The 22,127-nt window shown below is 35.6% G+C and overlaps 1 protein-coding gene and 1 pseudogene across 6 annotated transcripts in view; both read right to left on the bottom strand.

Annotated features, from left to right (window-relative positions):
* MAST2 (microtubule associated serine/threonine kinase 2) overlaps nucleotides 1-22,127 on the bottom strand; it is a 193,205-nt gene that overhangs the window by 99,072 nt on the left and 72,006 nt on the right. For all 6 annotated transcript variants that reach the window (XM_033114019.1, XM_033114020.1, XM_033114022.1 and 3 more), the window contains one exon: nucleotides 9,270-9,301. In XM_033114019.1, coding sequence (XP_032969910.1) covers nucleotides 9,270-9,301 — 32 coding nt within the window. The remainder of the gene's footprint in view (nucleotides 1-9,269; nucleotides 9,302-22,127) is intronic.
* Nucleotides 14,920-15,838, bottom strand: LOC117026861 (Y-box-binding protein 1-like; annotated as a pseudogene).

The raw sequence follows: 22,127 nt of genomic DNA, 5'->3' as shown, positions 1-22,127 counted from the left end.
ATATAGATATATATATATATATACACTTTCAACAAGGTTATCAAGTCCTCTAGGTCTGATATTCTAGACTAGAGTTTTTAATATATTAAAAAATATCCAGATGGGGTTAAATATGAAATAGCTTTCTAAAAATGAAAATGATTTAATTTCAGGAAGCTATATCTAAAATGAGTGGTATGAGCCAGGCCAAAAGAACTTTCATAACCAACTTGCCCCAACAAAGCCCTTATCATTGCAGGTCTGGATGTTCTCATTCCCCATAGTGGAATTTAGTTGCTCTCTTTCCTAATATGACCAAAGCCAACCATGAATGTCCCATGTCTTTTCTAAGGCACACTATTTGTTCATTTAACTTCATTTAGGATCTTACTAATTTGTTTCTCTTAAGAATTTAAAATGTCGACCAAATAACTATGGCCTGCTAATAATAAAAACAACAATTAACAACTACCATTGTTTGAAAGTTTACTAGTAACAGGCATTGAGCTAAATTCTGTAACAATAACAAATAGCTAAGTGCTTAATTTCAGGCACCATGCCATTCACTTTATGTGCATAATCTTTTACAGATAAATTGAGGCAACTGAGGCTACTGGGGACAAACTGTCAGTGCTCCTGTCTAAGGCCATTATTTCCACATGTACCTCGATGTCCTCCATTCTTATCTATTAAAGAACATTCCAGCAATCGTTCCCTCTTCTCCTGCATCAGCTTTTCCTTCTCTATTGGATAATTTCACTGACATACAAACATGATGTAGTATCTCCCATTTATATTTTAAAAGTGGGGTGAGGGGACTCAGCTCCATAACCTATTCCAGCTATCACCTGATTTCTATGACCCTCTTTTCAACAAAACTCTTTAAAAGAATAGTATATACTCATTAACTAGTCCTCAAAATATCAGAAAAATAACAAGAATAATTAAATGAAATGCTATATACCCACCACTTAGATTTAACAACTGTTAACATTTTGCTGCATTTGCTTTTTACTCTCCTCTCTCTCTCTCTGCACACACACACACACACACACACACACACACACACACACACTTTTTGTTAATTAGCTGAACCACTTGAAAATCAGTTATAAGCATTATAACACCTCATCCCTCAAATACTTCCACAATTATCATCCTTGGCCTTAGAACAAGGGAGAACGACCACACACATCGTCATACTAAGGAAGTTTAACACTGACAAAATAATATTATCTAATAAAAGTTCACATTCAAATTTTTTCAATTGTCTTGATAACGTCCTTCAACTATTTTTTAAAATTCAGCATCCAACAAAAAATCAAGTATTACATTTATTCACCAGGTCTCTTTTGCCTCCAGTAATTTAGAACACATCCTTTGTCTTTTTTCTTGATCTTTCACAGCTTCAACATTTTTTGCAGAGTTCAGACCAGAAGTTCTATAGATTAGCCCCTCAATTTGAACTTTTCTGATTATTTCTTCATATATTCAACTGAGGTTAAACATTTTTAACGCAAATTATTACACAGTAGGTAATACTGCCTCCCATTCTCTTGAACCCATTCGAATCAAGCTTTGGATCCATCTCTCATCAATATGGCTCCCCAAAGTCACCAATAGGGACTTCCCCATTACTAAACCCTTACTTGTTTCCCTTATATAACCTGTCAGAAGTATTTGCCACACTTTCTTCTTAGAAGCACCACTCCCCTCCAGTTTTCTTCCAACTTCACTAGCTGCTCCTTGTAGGTCTTTATTGATGCTTTCTCCTTTTCTCCCAAACAGTAAATACTAAAGTACCCCCAGGGCTAAGTCCCTAGATCTCTTTTCTTTTCTACCTAAACTCAACCACCAGACCAGTGCTTCTCAAACTAGGTATGGTGAAGGACCAGGTGAAATTTTTAATCCATCATAAAACATTGTAAAATATAATAAATATGAATTAACAGAAAAATAATCAAATGCTTGAAGGTTACAACAATGTCAAATTGCTTACTCTAGATTTCTGTACTTAACTAATGCAAACTGGTAACAAACAGTTCATTGACCATCACCGGTAAGCTGACCACACTCGAGTCGCACTTCAGTAGTTTATCTCATCCAATGTCATAACTTTAAATATCATCTGTATACTGTTAATCCCTGAATGCATAGCTCCAGATCAGATCTCACCCTTGATCCCAAATTCATATATACAATTGCCTTATCAACACTCTTTCTTGGATGTTAATCAAGCACCAAAGTCCTGATTCCTCCAACAACCCCACTCCTGCCTGTCCCAAGAACAAAAATAACAACAAACCCTGCTCTACTCACAGTATTTCCCATCTTGCCCAGTAAATGGCAACCATATCCATCTAGCTACTCAGCTCTAAAATCTTGCAGTCACTCTCAATTCCTCTTTTTCTCATATACCAAAATCAACTATCAATATGTCAGCTCTCTTTACAAAATACATCCAGAATCCAACCACCTCTCACCACCTCACCTGCTACCACCCTGTCTAAGCCACCATCACCTTGACTGAATTTTGTAACAGTTTCCTCACTTACTTCCCTGTTATCACTCCTGCCCTCCCTACAGTCTGAGCAGCGAGTGATCTTGTTAAAACCTAAGATTACTATTCAATAGGGAAAGAACAATTGTTTCAACAAATGGTACTGGGACAACAGCTATCAACATTCAAAAGAATAAAATCAGGTCCTTACCTTACACCACATATAAAAATTAATAATGAATGAAAGACCTAAAATAAGAGCTAAAACCCTTAAAAGGAAACAAAGATAAATCGTCACAATAATCACTTGTTCTACGTTTTCTAAGATCTTGTATTTGTCTATTTGGCATCCATTAATTACAGGGCCAAGCTAACAGCCAAACATCTCCCCTGCAATCCAGTTTTTGCAGGTGTGCAAAAATCCTATTACAAACTCTCCACTCAATCCTGAGTCTATACTTCCAACCACCTCTTTTATCAAATTTTCACACATCAAGCCAATATTTCCCCTGCCTTATCTCACTCAGGGTGAAATACCAGACAACTAAAGACTACCCTATGGCCCAGAGCCCACCAACATTATTGAAAGTAACCAATCTTAAGCTATTTGCCCTGTCCTGCTTTGCCTTTCCTGCAGAAACCCCAAAAAAGGCTTTGGCTTAGGCTTTCCCCTTGCTCCTTTCTGCCTCTTCTAACCAAACCTTTATGTACTTTCTCCATGTGGCCCTGCATGGCATGGCATGACCTCTTCTCTTGGGGAAACTGTAAGTAATAAATTCTTCTTTCAATAGCATTGGTCTCTGGGTCATCACTAAGTTACCTTTATAAATTAAGGCCCAGGAACAAATCAGACCTTGAATTAGGCAATGGTTTCTTAGATATGATATCAAAAGCACAATCAAAGAAAAAGCAGATAAACTGGACTTCATCAAAATTACAAACTTCTGTGCATCAAAAATCACTACCAAGAAAATGAAATAACACAGAGAATGTGAAAAAAATATTTGCAAACCACGTATATAAGTATGTTAAGGGTCTAGTATACAGAATATATAAGTACCCTTACAATTGAAAGACAAATAACTCAAATAAAAAATGGAAAAGCACTTGAATAGATATCTCTCCAAAGATACATAAATAGCCAATAAGTATACAGAAAGATTCTCAATATCATTAGTCATTAGGGAAATGCATATAAAAATCACAAGGAGAAACAAATTCATCAAAGTTGTAGGATACAAAACCAACACAAAAAAATCAGTTATAACAATAAATAATAAAAAAAATTAAGAAACAATCCATTTATAATAGCATTGCAAAGAGTAAAATATTTAGAAATAAATTCAACTAAAGAAGTAAAAGATCTGCACACTGAAAACTATAAAACATTTCTGAAAGAAATTAGATTTAAATAAATTGAGAAATATACCATGTTCATGGACTGCAAGATTTAATATCATTAAGATGACAACAGTACCCAAATTGATCTGCAAGGTCAATATAATCCCTATCAAAACCCCAACAATGTTTTTGCACAAATAGAGAAACTCATCCTAACATTCATATGGAATCATAAGAAACCCTGAATAGCCATAACAATTTTGAAGAAGAACACAGTTGGTACTTTGATTTCACACTTCCTGATTTCAAATGCTACAGTATCATTAAATGCTTATTAATCCTTATTAAATGCTTATTAAATGATACTTATTAAAAGTATCATTAAACCTTATTAAATGCTACAGTAATCAAAACTGGGATTAGCATAAGGACAAACATATGGACCAATGGAATAGAGAACCCCAAAATAAATATTCACATATATAGTCAAATATTTTTGACAAGATAGTGCTAAGATCATTCAATGGGGTATAGACAGTCTTTTCAACAAATAGAGAAAACTAGATACTCATATGCAAAAGAATGAAGTCAGACACTTACCTTACACCATAAACAAAAATTAACTCAAAATGGGTTAAAAACCTAAACATAAGAGCTAAAACTATGAAATTCTTAGAAGAAAACATAGGAAGGAAGTATTTATGGCATTGATTTGGCAAGGATTTCTAGGATATGATACCAAAAGCACAGGCAACAACAAAAAGATAAATTATACTTCATCAAAATTAAAAACTTTTGTGCATCAAGGACACTATCAAGAGAGTTAAAAAGCAACCCAAAAAATGGAGAAAATATATGCAAATCATGTATCTGATAAGAGTTTAATATTTAGAATATATAAAGAACCTAACAAAAAAAAAAACCCAATTAAAAAATGGGCAAAGGATTTGATTTCTCCAAAACAGGTTTACAAATGACCAATAAGCACATGAAAAGATGCTCAACATCACCAATAATTAGGAAAATGCAAATTAAAACCAAAATGAGATACCATTCCACGCCTATTAAAATGGCTATTATTAGAGATAATGACTTAAGAAATGTGATTGAAGAGTCTGAACGGGCATACCCTGAATGAGAGATGCTTATCTTTTTCCAAAAGTCAAAATTTTAAATCCTAGCACTGACACTTGGAAATGTAATGACTATTTGAATCTGAAGTGTACATTTATTTACGATTGCTGTAAACACTGTTTGGCTTAAGTGGTTTATGATAACAACTATTCCTTGGGACCCTCTCACCAAAGGAGAGACCTTCCAGGACATTTAAAGTAAACTCAGATATCAGCCAAAAAAGGGGGAGGGGGGTTATTATTTAAAAAATGGAAAATAAAAAGTGTTGGCTAGGAGAAATTGGAACCCTGGTGTATTGCTGGTGGGAACGTAAGATGGTACAGCTGCTATGTAAAACAGTCTGGTGGTTTCTCAGAAAGGTAAACAGAAATCTCATACAATCCAACAATTCTACTTCTAGATGTGTACCCCGAACAACTGAAAACAGGGACTCAAACAAATAACTGAACAATGCTCATAGCAGCATTATTCACAATAAATAGCCGAAAGTGAAAACAACCTAAATGTCCATTAACAGATAATGTATAAACAAAATAAATGTATATACATACAACAGAACATTATTTAGCCTTGAAAAGGTATGACATATTATTGACTCATGCTAAAACATGGATGAATCTCGAAAAACATTGTACTAAGTGAAAGAAGCCAGACACATGAGGCCACATATTATATAATTCCATTTACATATAATGTTGAAAATAGGCAAATTACAGTGGTACTGTGTTTCCCCGAAAACAAGACCTAGCCGGACTATCAGTCTGATTTTTGGAACAAAAATTAATATAAGACCTGGTCTTATTTTACTGTAATTATTTTCAGGGAAACAGGGTAATAGTCATAAAACCCTGTGAATACACTAAAAACCACTGAATTGTACTCTTAAATGGTGGTTATATGCATGTGAATTTATCTCAATAAAACAAATTGCCCCCCCCCCCCAAAAAAAACAACAACCCTGTAACTGATCACATAATTTCTCTGTTTAAAACTACCCATTCACTTTCTGTCCTAATCAGTGTAAAATACCAAATTTATTCTATGGCCTACAAGATACTACAAAATCCAGCCCACGCCACCACCCCACCATCCCACTACCAATGTCCATACACCAAAAGCCACCCTGGCCTCCTTGCTATACTCCAACATGTGAAACATGTTCCTACCTCGGGACCTTGGCACGTGTTATATCCTCTACCTGGAATGCTCTTGCCATAGAGATACACACATCTCAACATCACTCTTTCCATATTCCTTTTCTTTGCTCAAATGTCACCTTAATGAGAAAATTCCTAGACAACACAATTTAAATTTTCAACCCCTACCCCACAAAAACACATAACCTCATATCTCTTATCTGGTTTTATTTTTCTTCATATTATTTAACATCATATGACATACCATATTATGTTTTTGTCTGTCTGTCTCTCTTGACTAGAATAGAAGCTCCATGACAGCAGGAACTTTGGTTAAACACTAATGTTATCTCCAGTATATAGGATAGTGCCTTCACATAATAAGAACTGAATAAATACAGTATGATGGATGCATGGATAGATGGATTAATTTGAACAAATGAATGGAGGCAAAAACACGAAGAGAAATATAGTAACCTGTTTTTAACAAAAAACAAAACAAAACAAAAAACTAATAAATGATAGCGCCAAGACTCACATCCAGGTCTGCCAAACACTCAAGCCCAAGTTCTTTATTTTTATGCTATACTTCCACTTACCAATTTGTAGACATTGGAGGAATTACTTGTTGGGTGAAAGAGTGTATTTTGATAATGCCAAGATATCACATACATCTAGAAATCCATTATTGAGTTTTGTCCATTGTAACGCAACGGGGCAATTGTAAGTCACTTGTTTTATTACCATCAGCTTCTCCACTTACTACAAACTTTTAAATATTAAACTTATTCAAACATCTTATGCTTTGTGGTTCTTACCTTCCTGGCTTCTTTACTGCAAATGCTAAGCCATACTTTGCCGCCTACTGCACACTCCCTACCCTACAAAGACTTGCCCAGCTCTATGCAGAGAGGTACCATGGAGCTTCAATTATTTGGGGAGATGACTAAGCATAAAGATCAGGTAAGCCAATCCCCTCATTTTACAATGACGCAATTCAGGTCCAGAACTTATAGTTCCTGTTGAAACCACACATGACTTGTTAGTGGCAAAGCCTAGATTAGTATCCATGTTTCCTGACTACCTTCCAGAATAAAACTTTTTCTACTCCTCCAATATTAAAGATTTAAGAAAGTATTCTTTGTATTGAGGAACTTCTGGCTTACTTAACTATAAATCCTCAAAATAGCGAAATGTATTTCATTGAATCTTACAACTTCAGAATTTAGATAGTGCCCAACACATAGTAAGTATTAATGTGTATTTACTGAATGATCAATTGTTTAAATGTGAGTTACTTTATTTAAAAAGTATTTATTTTTTATTTCTAAACATTATATTATTAATTAAATATTTTAAGGCTGTTGGAGTAGGCCTAATTTTAAATACCACTAAAACAACCAAGAGATTCCTCTAGTTTAAAACTAAAATGATCCAATAATCCCTCCAGTTTCAAATAAAAATCATTTTCACAAGATATTCTTCCTTCTCCTCCTCAGCAAACTCCATTCATTGGAGGCACACATTCCTGGAAGAAGCTACCTACCTCAGGCCTTAATTCATTTCACCGAATTTCAAGCAAAGGCAAATCTCAGAGAACCTCCAAACAGGGAACAACAAAAAAAAGAAAGATAGAAAAAAAACAACACCAAAAACCCAAAAGCCAGAAATAGTAGGAAGTGACTAAGTACAAATATTTGCTGAACATGATACTGAAAAGCCACTCCCTCTCAGTCATGTATATTTACTCGGTCCATTAGAGTCCTGCTAGTGCCCTTGCCCAGTTTTTAGAAGACTCGGGACCCTTGCAAACCTTGAATTGAGATCCCCTGCTGAAAGTGAATTTAAAGAAAGAAATGAGGCTCTCAAATATTAAAATTCATCCAAACTTAACCCAATATGTTTACAAGAATTCTAAAACTAACACACCTTAGAATAAAACTGTAAGAAGTGCTGTCACATATATTAAGTGATCCTCCTATTAGCTATAAGGAAAAGAAAAACAGGTATCATGACCTTCATTTATAGATAAGGCAAATGAGGTTTAGAGAGATGAGGTGATTATTAGTCAATGTTTACAAAGCTAATTAAGTGACATAGCCAAGACTGAACACTAGGAGTTTTCTGACTCATAATTCCAGTTTCTTTATATCAAATCACAATGAGCTTTTAGAAACCAGAGAAAAGACTTTACAAAATTCTCAGAGGACATCTTAATCACTAGAAAATTTTTACAAAACAAAATCCTAAAGTGACTATAATAGAATTTTCATGTGTTTCATACATCAAAAAATATGATATATACATAAAGTATACTTAATAAATATGGATACTGCTGTGTCCTCCTCAATTACATCTCATATTTCTATTTTAAAAAAGGTTCAAAGTCACTGGTTTTATCATAGCCCTATTTCCTTAGGGCTTCCCAAATTTGGCTTCTTAGCGAAATGATGGTGGGTGTTGGGTACAGGTACATAAAATACAGGTTCTTGGGCCCCAACATGGAGATTCTAATTCAAATAAGTTCAAAACCTGCATTTTAACAAGCATTCTAGATGATTCTGATTATCCAAATTTGCGGTACTTCCCCAACAGAATTCTTAGAGAAAAAGCAGGCCAAGAAAATACGAGAAATTAAAATCCAGGGACAAGGATTATTCATCAATTGCCCCCCCCACCCAGCGCTAAAGCCAGACTAGAACAAACGTGAAAGAAAGCCCTATTCCAACCCTGTCCCCAAACTTAGCTGCTGTCCTTGCCCCAGCTTGTCAGAAAAGTTGGCATCTCCCCTAGTACCATGTTATGGGATAGATGCAGATGCCAAGAATTTCAATTTAACATTCTCAAAAAGCTTTAGTTTACTAAAACACAGTAAATCCCCAAACACTATAAGATTGTGATGGGTATTTAAGTGGCAGCTTTCCCCATATGCTAGGCAAAAATTGAGACAGAGAAAAGGATTTGGGGTGGGGAGGGATGGGGGAGAGGGGAAAATGACTTAGTAAGAGAAGTCGACTGGCCCACTGGCTTCCCTGGACAAGATAGGAATGCAGAGGGCAAAATACACACTCATGAATGGGATTCCTCTATGTAATACTGGCAATAGTCCCCAGGAGGAATTCCTAAGCAGGAGATCATGGTCATAATCATAATCATAATGGTAATAATCGTCTACTTACAAGCTGCCTCTTCTTGGAAGACTCAACTCCTTCTGAAAAACAAAACACAAATATATATATTAGACAGAAAAAAGGACCCATCTGAGTCCTACAGGTCTGCAATAAATGTCCTATGAGATTTATAGTATTATCTTAATAATGGCAAAGACTAAATATTTCTAAATGATAACCTTTTCTTTTGTTTCTTAATTTTAGTGAAATAAAGAACAGTCAGGTTAAGTATAATATCACCTCTATTCTTCCTTCCCAAAAGAAATGTCTCAGAATACTTGCAGCACTTTCCCCACTAGATGGAACCATCTCGCCAGTATAGATTCCAGGCACTCCTTGGGCTAGCCATTAACTGCTGCCGAATTGTAAAGTATTCGAATCATTAGCGTCAGGGACATAAAAGGAATAAAATTGTACCACTGGCATGAGAAAGAACCTTTACAAATAACAGCTGGAGCCCCTGTGACTTGCTTTCCAAATCTATCAAGTCCCACCTCCCACTAGTCCCCACTTAACTACTCCTAATTTTCTGTTTATCTTTTCCATATGTGTATTATATTTTATAACATATATATTCAATTATAAGTGTTGTTTTTAAATTATATATACATGGTTTCAAATTGTATGTATTCATCTGCTTACATCGATCAACATTATAATTGGGAGATTTACCCATGTGGATGTACAGTTGACTTTGAACAATGTGGGGGTTAGGGGTACATTACAGTTGTCCCTCAGGATCTGCAGGGGATTTGTTCCAAGACTCCCTGCAGATACCAAAATCTACGAATACCAAACTCCTGCAGATACCAAAATCCCTCATATAAAATGGCATAGAACAATGCACACAGTCAGCCCTCCATATCCCCAATTCCCAACTGTGGATAGAAAATACTGTTTTCCATCCACAGTTGGTTAAATCCGCAGTTGGTTAAATCCACAGATGTGAAACCTGGACAAACAGAGGGCCAACTGTATATTTGTTGAAAACAATTCATGTATAAGTGGACCCATGTAGTTCAAACCTATGTTATCTATGGGTCAACTGTATTTCACTGTAGTTCATTAATCTACAGTAATACACTACTTACACATTCTTCAGTATATGGAAACTTAATTTTCTTTCCATGTTTTTCTTCTCCATCAAAACAATGCTCTTATAAACATGCTTGTACTTACTGCCTCATGCACATATATAATAAAAATCTTAAAAGTGCACACTTCGACGTGGAACTGAGTCATAAGTATCAAAAATTGCTCCCAAAATCAACTGAACCAATTTACCCTCCCCTCCAAAACTTCATGAGTTCTCCTTCCCAGACCTGTCTCCCAAACTCCTGACATGTATAACCAATAGCCTACTCTACATCTCAAATCCAACATGCCCCAAACTACCTCCATCCACAGCCTTTCCCATTTCAGGTGATGGTAATTCTATTCTCTGGTTGTTCAGACCAAAACCCTGGACTTATGGACTCCTCTGTTTTCACATAGCCCACATCCCATCCATCAGGATTTTTAATGTCTCTAAGTTTGAAATATATCCAGAATACAACTATCTTTCACTATCTCCACAGACATATGCTTACAATCTCTTATTTAAACAAAAACCTTGGATTTAGTCATGTTTTAAAAATCAGAATTTGGGGGGGGGAAGGGATATGAAAGTAATAGTATGTACATATTATATATTATACGTGTATCACACCCCCATCAAAGACTAGGGCGGCAACAAAATACATTAAATTTTCTATAGAAAAATGTATGATAGCCACAGTAAATGTGTTAAAAACTCTAGAGTCTCAATTCAATTTTATCACCAGAAGAGTTCAAGTTAGGTCAAGTTCTGCTGCTAAATAAGTTATGAAAAATCTTCTTGGTTTTTGGTATTGCAATCTAAGCCATCATGGTCCCTCCTTCGCCTCTCAACCATCTCTTAACTGGTATCCCATTCCTGCTTCTATCCTCCTCTGTAGTCTATTATCAACATAACAGAGAGACCCATTAAAAGGTTTGTCAGATCACAACACTGGTGTTCAAAACCCTCATTTCACTTGAAAGTAAAAATCCGCATAAAGACCTACCACCCTTCCCCAGTATCTCTCTGACCTCCTCTCTGTCTTGCACACTTTGATGTAGCCACACTGGACTCGACTGTTTCACAAAAGATATTCATTCTTCTACCTTAAGGCCTTATCCTAATCTGTGTACTCTGCCTATAATGTTCCTGGTCCCCAAATACTACCTTGGCTAACTCCTTACCAGCCTTCAAAACTCTTGGCTCAATTTTCACCTGAGTTCTTAATGAAGCCGACTACCCTGTCAGCCCTATATAATATACTAACTTACTTTCCATCCCATCACCTTCTTACTCTGATCTTCATTTTTTTCACTTATTACCACTACTCTTATCACTTCTAACATAATATTTAATTTTATTATTTATTATGTTTATTATTTTATGTCTCCCCCCACTAGAATCTAAGCTCCATTAGGGTGGGAACCTTAGTTTGTTTTAGTTACTAATGCATCTCAACAACTTAGAACAGTGACTGGCATGCAGTAAATGCTCAAAAAATATTTGCTGAATAAACATTTTCATATATTCTCCAGTATTTCGTATTTCTAGACTTCTTAATTTTTGCCAGTCTAATGTCTCTGGTCATATCACAGTATGGTTTTAATTGGTTTCTCCCATAATTACTAAAGAAGTTAAGCAATGTTTCATGATTACTGGCCATTAGAGTTTCCTCAACTGTGAATTGCTTATTGATACCCCCAGCCCATTTCTCTATTACAGTATCTGTCTTTTTACTCATTGATTTATAGGTGTTTATCTGATATATTCTGGATAGTAATTATTTGTCGCCTATATTCATTGAAAATCTTCTCTCAGTCTTATCTTTTTACTTTTTTTTAAATGGAATTACAAAAGGACTTAAGTTTTATATAGTCAAATTTATCAATCTTTCCTTTATATTATGATCTTTTATATATGTAAGAAATACATCCCTGACATACAAAAACACGAATGTATTTGCTTACATTTTCTGCTAGAAGACTTTTAGGTTTACTTTTCACACCAAGTTTGTTAATGTATCTGGAACTTATTTCTGTATATGGAAGGAGACAGGAACCCCGTTATATTTTTTCTCTATGGATGATCAATTATCCCTGACCATTTAATGATATGAAAAATCTGTTATATATTAAGTTTCTATATATGCAGTGCAGTGGAACAGAACAGAGTCAAGAAAGACAACCCTGCATCGATACTGCACTCAATCTAGAGTTGAAATGGGGATAACTGACATAGTTATAATACAGACAACTGCTATACATGGAACATGATACATCTCTCCATTTATTTAGGTCTTCCTTATATGTTTTATACTAAACTTTGTTGTTTTTTTCATATAAGTATTATACAAATCATTTGTTAGCTTTATTTCTAGATAGCTTATATTTTCTTGTTGCCATTATAGTGTATTTCTTAAAATCACATTTATCAAGAATTATATTTCATTACACCAGTAGCACTATTTTCCTTCCAATATATCATGAAAATTTTGAAACACAGAAAAGTTTAAAGACTTGCACAGCAAATATCCATACACCCACAACCTAGATTGTACAGCTGTGAACATTTTACAATATTTGCTGTACCACATATTTAGCTGTCTAACCATCCATGTTTTTTAATGCATGTCAAAGTAGACTGCAGACATTAATACACAGTTCAGGATGTGTATCATTAATCAGAATTCAGTATTTGTTTACAATTTTTTTTTTGGTAAATTTACAAATACAACTATATTTGTATAGTTAGGTGTTCCTAACCAAGTTTGGTAAATATGTAATCACAGGTAATCCAAATCCCTATTAAAATATAGAACATGTCCATCAATCCAGAAAGTTCCATTTTGCCCTTTCTTGGTAAATCCCTAACAAACCACTATTCCCTCACCCCAAGCAAATACTATTCTCATTTTTTCACCATAGATTCATTGTGCCTGCTCCAGAACTTCATATGAATGGAACTATGCAAGTATGAATCTTTTTATACAAGGCTCCTTTCACGCAGCATAATGTTTTAGAAATTCATCTGTGTTGTTGCATATAATGGAAGCAGTACCAAATCATTTGAATATACCACAATGTAAAGATAAAGTTTATCTTTTTTCCTACTAATGAACATGTGGGTTTTTCCAGTTTTGAGCTATTAATTAACATTCCTGTACAAATCTTTTAATAGACCTATGTTTCATTTGTCTTAGGTGAATACCTAAGAGCAGAACTGCTAGGTTATGGGATGGCTATATTTTTAGTTTTATAAGAAACTACCAGATCTTTTTCTAAAGTGATTATGCCATGGTACACTCCCATTAACAATGTATGACAGTTTCAATTGTTCCACTTTTCAGATATTGTTACACTCACTAATAATATTAAGGATTGCTCTAAACCCATGCTAAGAACTCCACTTGCTCTACATTCATGTCAACATATGACATCAGTATTTTAAATTTTAGCCATTCTAGTGAGTATGTAGTGGTATTTCATTGTGGTTCTAATTTGTATTATCCTGATGACTGATGGTGTTGACCATCTTTTCATGCGCTTACTAGCCATCAGTACATATTCTTTTATGAAACATCTTAAAAGATTTTGGCCCTTTTATAACTGGGCTATTTATATTTTCATTGTTGAGTTGTGAGAGTTTGTCATATATTCTAGACACACATCTTTTGACAGATACATTTGATGAATATTTTCTCCCAGGCTGTGGCTTGCAACAGAAGTTATAAGTGGTGAGAAAAAGTTTTCAATTTTGATGGTCCATTTGTTAGTATTTTTTAATGGTTAATGCTTTCCGTATCTTTATCTAAGAAAACTTTGCCCATGCCAAAGGCACAAAAATATTTTCCTATATTTTATTTCTAGAAGCCTTACTGTTTTAGCCTTTATGTTTAGGTCTATGATCCATTTGAATTAATTTTGGGGTCATACGTGAAATGGAGTTATGGTTCATTTTTTTCATAATAGCTATCTGCTTACTCAAGCACCATTTATTTAAAACACTATCTTTTCCTCAGCAGAATGCTTTGGCACTTTCGTTAAAAATCAAATTACAATATAATGGGCTGTTTCTGAGCTCTCTACTGTACTCTATTGATCTATTTTTCCATCCTATACCAGCACAATGCTTTCTTTTATTATCATTATTATTATTATATTAAAGACCTTTAATAACAGGTGCTTGCAGTTTGTTGACTTTTTTGAAAAAATCAAGTTGTAAACTTTTATTACAAATTAAAAATGAAGTTCCTAAAAATCTCAGCTTGACCAAATATGAAACAATTTAAAAACCTTTAAAGAAGTATTGAGAAAAAAGATTTTTTTTTTTAAATTAAGAAGCACGTCTGTCATTACCAAAATGAGACGTCTTTAGGTAAAAATAAAAAAATAAAAACCCATGCTGCATAGATAATGCACATAGTTCTAGTTATCTGGTCAACGGGCAAAAAGCAAGCACTTAAGGTCTTTATTAAGGTCTTTAGCTCCAATCGTTTGTTCATTACTTATTGGTGGAATTTCATATTCATTTCTTCTTGTTGGATGAGTAAATCAGATGATGGTAGAGATGGTAGGCCGGGAATTACTCTGCCCCACCCTGCTCAGCCTCAGGAGCAGATGAATTCTCAACAGGTGGATCGGCTGCTTTTGTCTCTTTGCCATCTTGTGGTTTAGGGTTTTCTGAGTGTCTCCATCGGTAAATGAAGTTTCGGTACCGACTTGAGGTGGCTGCTGGCCTTGGGTCTCATCTCCTTGATCTTCCTTATCTTCTTCATTGCCGTCCTTTCTAGGCTGTCTTGGTGAGGAGGGCCCCTGCGGAATCGTGGTCTATAGTCTCGATACATATTCTGTCTCACTGGTCTACCATGTTCTCCTGCACCCTGGTTGTCAGCACCCTCCATCACTTCTCCCTGCACTGGAGGGTTGGAATACTGTGGTCGAAGCCCATAGGGTCTCCGCATGTAGTAAGGTGGGAACCGTCGCCTGCGGTAGGGCCGGCGCTGTTGGGCCTGGCCTTCAGGAGCACTCTCCGATCCCTCACTCTTTTCCCCTCTCACTGTTCTGATATTTCTGCTGGTAATTGCGCTGAGGCCCCTGAAACATGGATAGCGTCTATAATAGTTACAGTCTGCTGCATATTTACTGCCTTGCACTGGAACTCCATCAGGGCCTATAATATTTGCTGCCTCTGCACCCTTTTCTCCTTCAAGAACATCAAACTGCAGTCTCTGCATCTCCTACGCTGCGAAGGTACTTCCTGGGGTTATTCTTTATGGCAGTCTGGTGTACAAATACATCTTCCTTGGTGTCATTCCTGTTGATGAAACCATATCGGTTTCTTACATTTAACCATTTTACTGTTCCCAAAAACCTTTGTTGCGATTGATCTTCTTGTCCCCGCTGGCAGGCGCAGCCGATGTAAGGCCTTCCGGGGCGCCGCTCCCTGCGTCAGCAGCAATGAGGGCAGCGGACGGCTACTGGGTCTCGGCCTCGTTACTCATGGTTTCCGTGATGGTGACTGGGGCCGGCTGCAGCTCTTCCCTGGGTGTGATAACTAGGACCGCGGCGGCGGTGGGGCTGCTCAGGGCTCTCCGGGATCCGCTCTAGGCTAACAATCGAACTCAGCACCCTGCCTTCTTAATTCTGTAGCTTTATATTAAGAATTGAAGTCATATAATGTAGTCTTTTAACTTTCTTCTTTTTCCAGGTTTTAGATATTCCATATAAATTTTAGAATCACATTATTAATTTCTACCAAAAAAGCCTGCTAGGATTACAGACCAATTTGGGAAGAAATTATACCTTAATATTTAGTTTTCTAATCTATGAACATAGTATCGCTCCACTTCCTTAGCTCTACTTTAATTACTCTAAGCAATGTTTTATAGTTCTTATCAAAAAGATTATACACTTCTTTTGTTAAGTTTAACTCTAAGTAGATATTTTTGAAGTTATTATAAAAATTTTTATTTCATTTTCCAATTGCTTGCTTTAGTATAGACATGTAATCCATTTTTATATATTGACTGGGTATCCTGCAGCTTTGCTAAATTCATTATAAGTTGTAATGAGTGTTTTCTAGATTCCTTAGGATTTTTCTATATAAACAATCATGTTCTCTATGAACAGAATTTTACTTCTTTCCACTTTCTAGGCCTGTTTGTGGTAGACATCCTTGACTCATCATAGGGGGGAAAGGTTCAATATTTTACCGTTAAATATGATGTTAGCTTAGGTTTTCCAGAGATAATTTTTATCAAATTGATAATGTTCCCTTCTATTCCCAATTTGTTTATAGAGTTTTTATCAAGAATGGGTACTGATTTGTCAAGTACTTTCTCTGCTTGTACTGAAATGATCGTATGATTTTTCTCCTCTATTCTGTTAATGTGGTAAATTACAGTGATTGATTTTCTAACATTAGACTAATCTTGCATTCTGAGTTAAATCCAACTGTCAAATACATTGATAGATTTGTTTTGCTAATATTTTATTAATGAGTTTTGTACCTATGTTCATAAGAGATAATGATCTCCAGTTTTCTTTTATTATAATGCCTTTGTCAGATTTGGGTACCACAATTATACTGGCTTCCTGAAACTAGCTGGTAAGTGTTCCTTCCTCCTCTATTTTCTGAAGAGTTTGCATAAGATTGGGATTATTTCTACTTTAAATATTATATAGTTTTCACTGATAAAATCATGTAGGTCTGGGGGCTTTTATTTAGGATTTTTACTTCTATGTTAAAAAGTAAGATTGGCCTATGTACTTTCTCTTCTCAAGCTGCCCTTGTTAGTTTTGGCATCATAGTCATACTATCCTCATAAAATGTGCTAGCAGAATGTGTACCCTCTTTTATTTTCTGAAATAATCTATATAAAACTGGGAATATCGTTCTTTGAATCTACATGACAGTTCTGGATTTTGAATAGTTTAAATGGGTAATGTGGTGATTATATTTTGGGGCAATAATTAAGAAGTCTATAAAGTACATATGTGTCCCTCTCTGAATCCCTTTATAGGCAGAGAGATGAATCCATGGAAGTCCATCCATTTAGCTTTCCTTACCCACTCCTTGCACCTACACAAAAGCCTGCATTTGCAAGATGGGTGTCCAGGGCTCCAGATCAGAACATTCTGTGCAGGTTCTCTAGTACCTTTATAAAGACAGGCCTAAGGCAAAGTAGAACAAGACGTTGTCTCCAATCAGAGGTAGTCCAAGTAACAATGATTTCCCAGTCCACCCTTTCCCAGGGAATATTAATAGCAGATTGAGGAGGAAAGCTGCACAATCACAAAGTTTGGCTAAGGTAAGAGCAATCTCATTTCAGCAAATAACTATAAAATCTCTAATTCATCATTTTCTCTTAGAAACTAGGATGTTAACATCTGACCATACATTACAAGATCAGGTGAAGCTCATCCCACTCAGCCTTCTCTGATCTACTAGTTATCTTTTGACTCTCCATATTCTTCACAATCTTCCATTAGCTTCCAATTAGCATTTTGAACACACTCAAGTCTATCCTACCTTGAGGTAGTGGAAAAAAATTTCCCATAATTACTACACATCCCTCTGCAACCACTGCCTTATCAATTATTTTTCCCTTCACAACCACAATTCTTTAATGTGTTGTGTCTCCAAATTCTCACTTCCTATTCATTCTTCAACACTGTAAATATACCCAGATCTTACCACCCCATTTAAACCATTCTTGCCAGGTTATCAATGGTGTCTGTGTAAAAGAACCTCCATTGGATTTTTAGTCCATCATTTCTTTTTTATCTTTGTCTTTCTTTGTTTCTCTTTTTTTTCTTGACTGCTCAGTAGCATCTGACAGTATCATTCATTCTTCTGTCTTGAAAGACTTTCTTTTCATGAAAGCATTCTCCTCTTTTTCCTCTTATCCCTAAAAATACTACCCAAACACCTTTACAAGCTCTTCCTTCATCACCTTACACTTAAAAGTTGATTGTTCTTAAAGCTATACCTAGAAACTCTCTACATATTTTTTACAAATGACTCTCAAATTTCTATCTCCATCCCAGATCTCTTTCCCGAGCTCTATAGTTGTATATACAACTACCTTGTCCTTATTATGTCTGCAAACTCAACTTATCTTCCTACTCAGTCATGCTCCTCCTCTGTTTTCTATTTCAGTAATGGCACCACCAAATCCAGTTATTTTTTATTCTTCACTTTCTTCATCACTTTCACATCCAATTATTCATCAAGCCCTGCCAATTCTACCTGCAAAATATTTATCTTTAGTCTGTCAATTTCACTTTATCTCCACTGCCATGTCCTCTAGTCAAAGCCAACGTCAATCAATAACATCTTCCTAATTGGTCTCCCTTTAATTTAGTTTTGTTCCCCTTAATTCTTAACGTGATATCAATATAAATATGTAATTAATATCTGCTTTGTAGGTGACGGTATATGAATTTAATAAAACAAATACTGCCATCAAAAAGGTCTTTATAAAATGCAGAACTGATTGGATCATTTCTCTTCTTAAAACTCCTCAATGAATAAAGTCTAAAATCCTTTCTGTAGTTTACAGTATCTGGCTGATACTGCCTACCTCTTCAGGATCATCTGCACAATTGTCCAGTCTTGTTGGAGTTTTAATCTCTTGGACATGCCATACTCTCACTCACCTACAGTCTTCACATCTGTTGTTCTCTCTGCCTGGAATACTTTTCTTTATCTCTTTTTATACAGTCTTGGACCTTAATTTAAGCTTCATTTCCTCTGGGAAGATTTCCCTACACATAGTTTCACCAGGCTCCCTCTATATAATACCAACCCTTTACTGTACTTAGTTGCTTAATTGTCTATTTTCTGAGATGGACTGTTAGCTCTGGAGAAGAGATCAGTCTTTCTCACAATGATATTCCTAGCACCCAGCACAATACCTGGTCTAGTAGGTATCAAATGAATATTTGATGAATAAATCAATGAATCAATCAAATAAGTATTATAATACTATTATCATCATTATAAGGCTCACAATAGGGTTCTGCTCATTTGGAGTTACACTGATGAAAACTGTCAACTGCAATTAAGTCAGCAGAAGAGGCTTTAAGGGAAGAAAGGACATACTGTTATCACTTATTTACTAACGGTATTCTGGCTGGTAGCTATTCCAGTGATCTTTGGCGGGGAAAATGCTTTCAGGAGAGAAAAGCATTACCTATCAAAGAAATCTACTTTAATACCACTTACTAACTGGCCTTAAAAGGACCATTATCTCCTCAGCTCTGGCAACAAATAAGTCTGCTGGAATGCACAGAAACCTCCCTTTCCTGTGTAGCAAATGTACCATTACTATTGCTCTGGGCATTATGATGTTTTAGCTCCGTTTATTCACACTTGAGTGTGAGTCTATCTTAAGGTCGGGAGCCAAGGGGGAAATCAGTGTAGATGCAGCCATTGCGCTCTTATGAAACTCTAACGTATTTCACTCTACTTGTTCTATTTGCTTGTTCCATTGAATTCATATGTTATCACCCTGAAAATATATTCCAATGACAGAGTATTTACATCATACAATACTAAGAAACATGGGAAAGAGCACAAAATTTGAAGTTCAGAAAACTAGATTCATGTTATGGCTCAATAATATATATTTTGTGTGCCTGGGATTTTACCTACCCCAAAGGCTTAGATATAGTACTTGTGAAGGTCAAATAAAATAATGTATATAAAACTATTTTTTTCTATAAATTGTGACGTAAATGACAGATGTGTTCTTTTCATATGAATTTGAAGAACAGCAAACACAGTTTGATTATACTAACAGGATATTTCTTTTTCTTTAAATTTATTTTTCAATTACACTTGACCCAAAAGGATATTTCTACATAGTATAAAGAACTCAGGGCTCAGAGTCAGAAAAATACTTAAGCACAGTTCTACCACTTACTTTGTTCATAAAATCTTGGTCAGTCATTAAATCTTTCGAAATCTTATTTTTCTTATCTGCACACCTGAAATAAAAATACCTACTTTACCTATCTCAAAGAAGTTATCCCAAGATTAGAATAAGAAAATATTTAAGCTTAAGGTTTTCATATAAAAAGATGCGTCACATCATATCTCATCAGGGAAATGCAAATTAAAATAATAATGACATACCACTGCAAACCTGTATGAATGACCAAAATCTAGAGCACCAACACCACCATATGCTGGGAGGGTATAGAGCAAACAAGAACTCTCATACACTGCTGGTGGGAATGAAAAAGGGTACAGCCACTTGGGAAGACAATCTGGCAGTTTCTTACAAAAATAAACATACACCTAACATAGGATCCAGCAATTATGCTCCTGGGTATTTACTCAAAGGAACTGAAAACTTATGTCCACACAAAAATCTGTACACAGATATTCATAGCAGCTTTATTCATAATTGCCAAAACTTGGATGCAACGAAGACATCCTTCAGTAGGTGAATGGTTAAATAAACTGTGGTACATCTAGATAACAGAGTATTATTCAGCACTAAAAAGAAATGAGCTATCAAGCCATGAAACGGCATGGAGGAAAATTAAATGCATATTACTAAGTGAAAGAAGCCAACCTGAAAAGGCTACATACCATATGATTCCAACTATATGACCTTCTGGGAAAGGCAAAACTATAGACACAGTAAAGATCAGTGATTGGCAGGGTCTGGTGGAGATGAACAGAATAGGCCGAACACAGAGGATTTTTAGGGCAGTAAAAATACTTTGTATGGTATTATAAATAATGGACACATGTGATTGCACATTTTTCCAAACCCACAGAATATATAATACCCAGAGTGAACTAAGGTAAATTATGGACTGTTTGGGTGATTATGATGCAGCAATGTATGATTCATCCTTGGTAAAAAAAATGTAACATTCTGGTGAGTGATGTTGCCAAAGGGAGAGGCTATGCATGTGTGGGGGCAGGGAGGCATATGGGAAATCTCTGTACCTTCCTTTCAATTTTGTTGCAAATCTAAAGCTGCTTTACAAAATAAATAAAGTCTTAAAAAAAAAAACTGTCCTCCCCCCCCAAAAAAAAGAAGCTTAAGCATTGATGGTTTGGATTAAAGTACGTACCGTGTTTCCTCGAAAATAAGACCTAACCAGACAATCAGCTCTAAGGCGTCTTTTGGAGCAAAAATTAATGTAAGACCAGGTATTATATTATATTATACCCGGTCTTATAAGACCGGGTCTTATATTAATTTTTGCTCCAAAAGATGCATTAGAGCTGACTGTCCAGCGAGGTATTATTTTCTGGGAAACATGGTAGTTGCATTTTCTAATCTAACCTGCCTGCGGCAAGGCTCTAAAGCTAATGCATGAGGTGCTATTCTCTGAAAACTATCTCTGCCCCCAAAACTCAGGATATATTGCTTTGAATCTCTAAAATTTTATTATTACCATTCTGTATCCCTCAAACTGACAAACTTTGATATTGCCTACCAAAGATAGTATTTCCCAAAGAGCTTAATGTCTGACTACATTGAACAAAATAAAAGATCTTGAACAATATTCTAAAGTTACAAAGAAGTTGTACACACTAAATTCTAGAGAAATAACCACTCACTCCCTTTCACCTGCCCACAAAGCAAACTTCTAAAGGTATTACATACAAAACGAGACGGTGCTGTTCACATGGGGAACCACTGTCTATATGCATTACTCATTATTCACAATGACTAAATCCATAAAATATTTCCCAAGTAAAGACAAAGGCTGAGTGTCCAAAGGCAGTGACCACTACCCCCACAAGTAAATATGCAAGCC

Source organism: Rhinolophus ferrumequinum, chromosome 9, assembly GCF_004115265.2.
Source record: "Rhinolophus ferrumequinum isolate MPI-CBG mRhiFer1 chromosome 9, mRhiFer1_v1.p, whole genome shotgun sequence".
Lineage (NCBI taxonomy): Eukaryota > Metazoa > Chordata > Mammalia > Chiroptera > Rhinolophidae > Rhinolophus > Rhinolophus ferrumequinum.
This window is presented reverse-complemented; position numbering and strand designations above follow the sequence as displayed.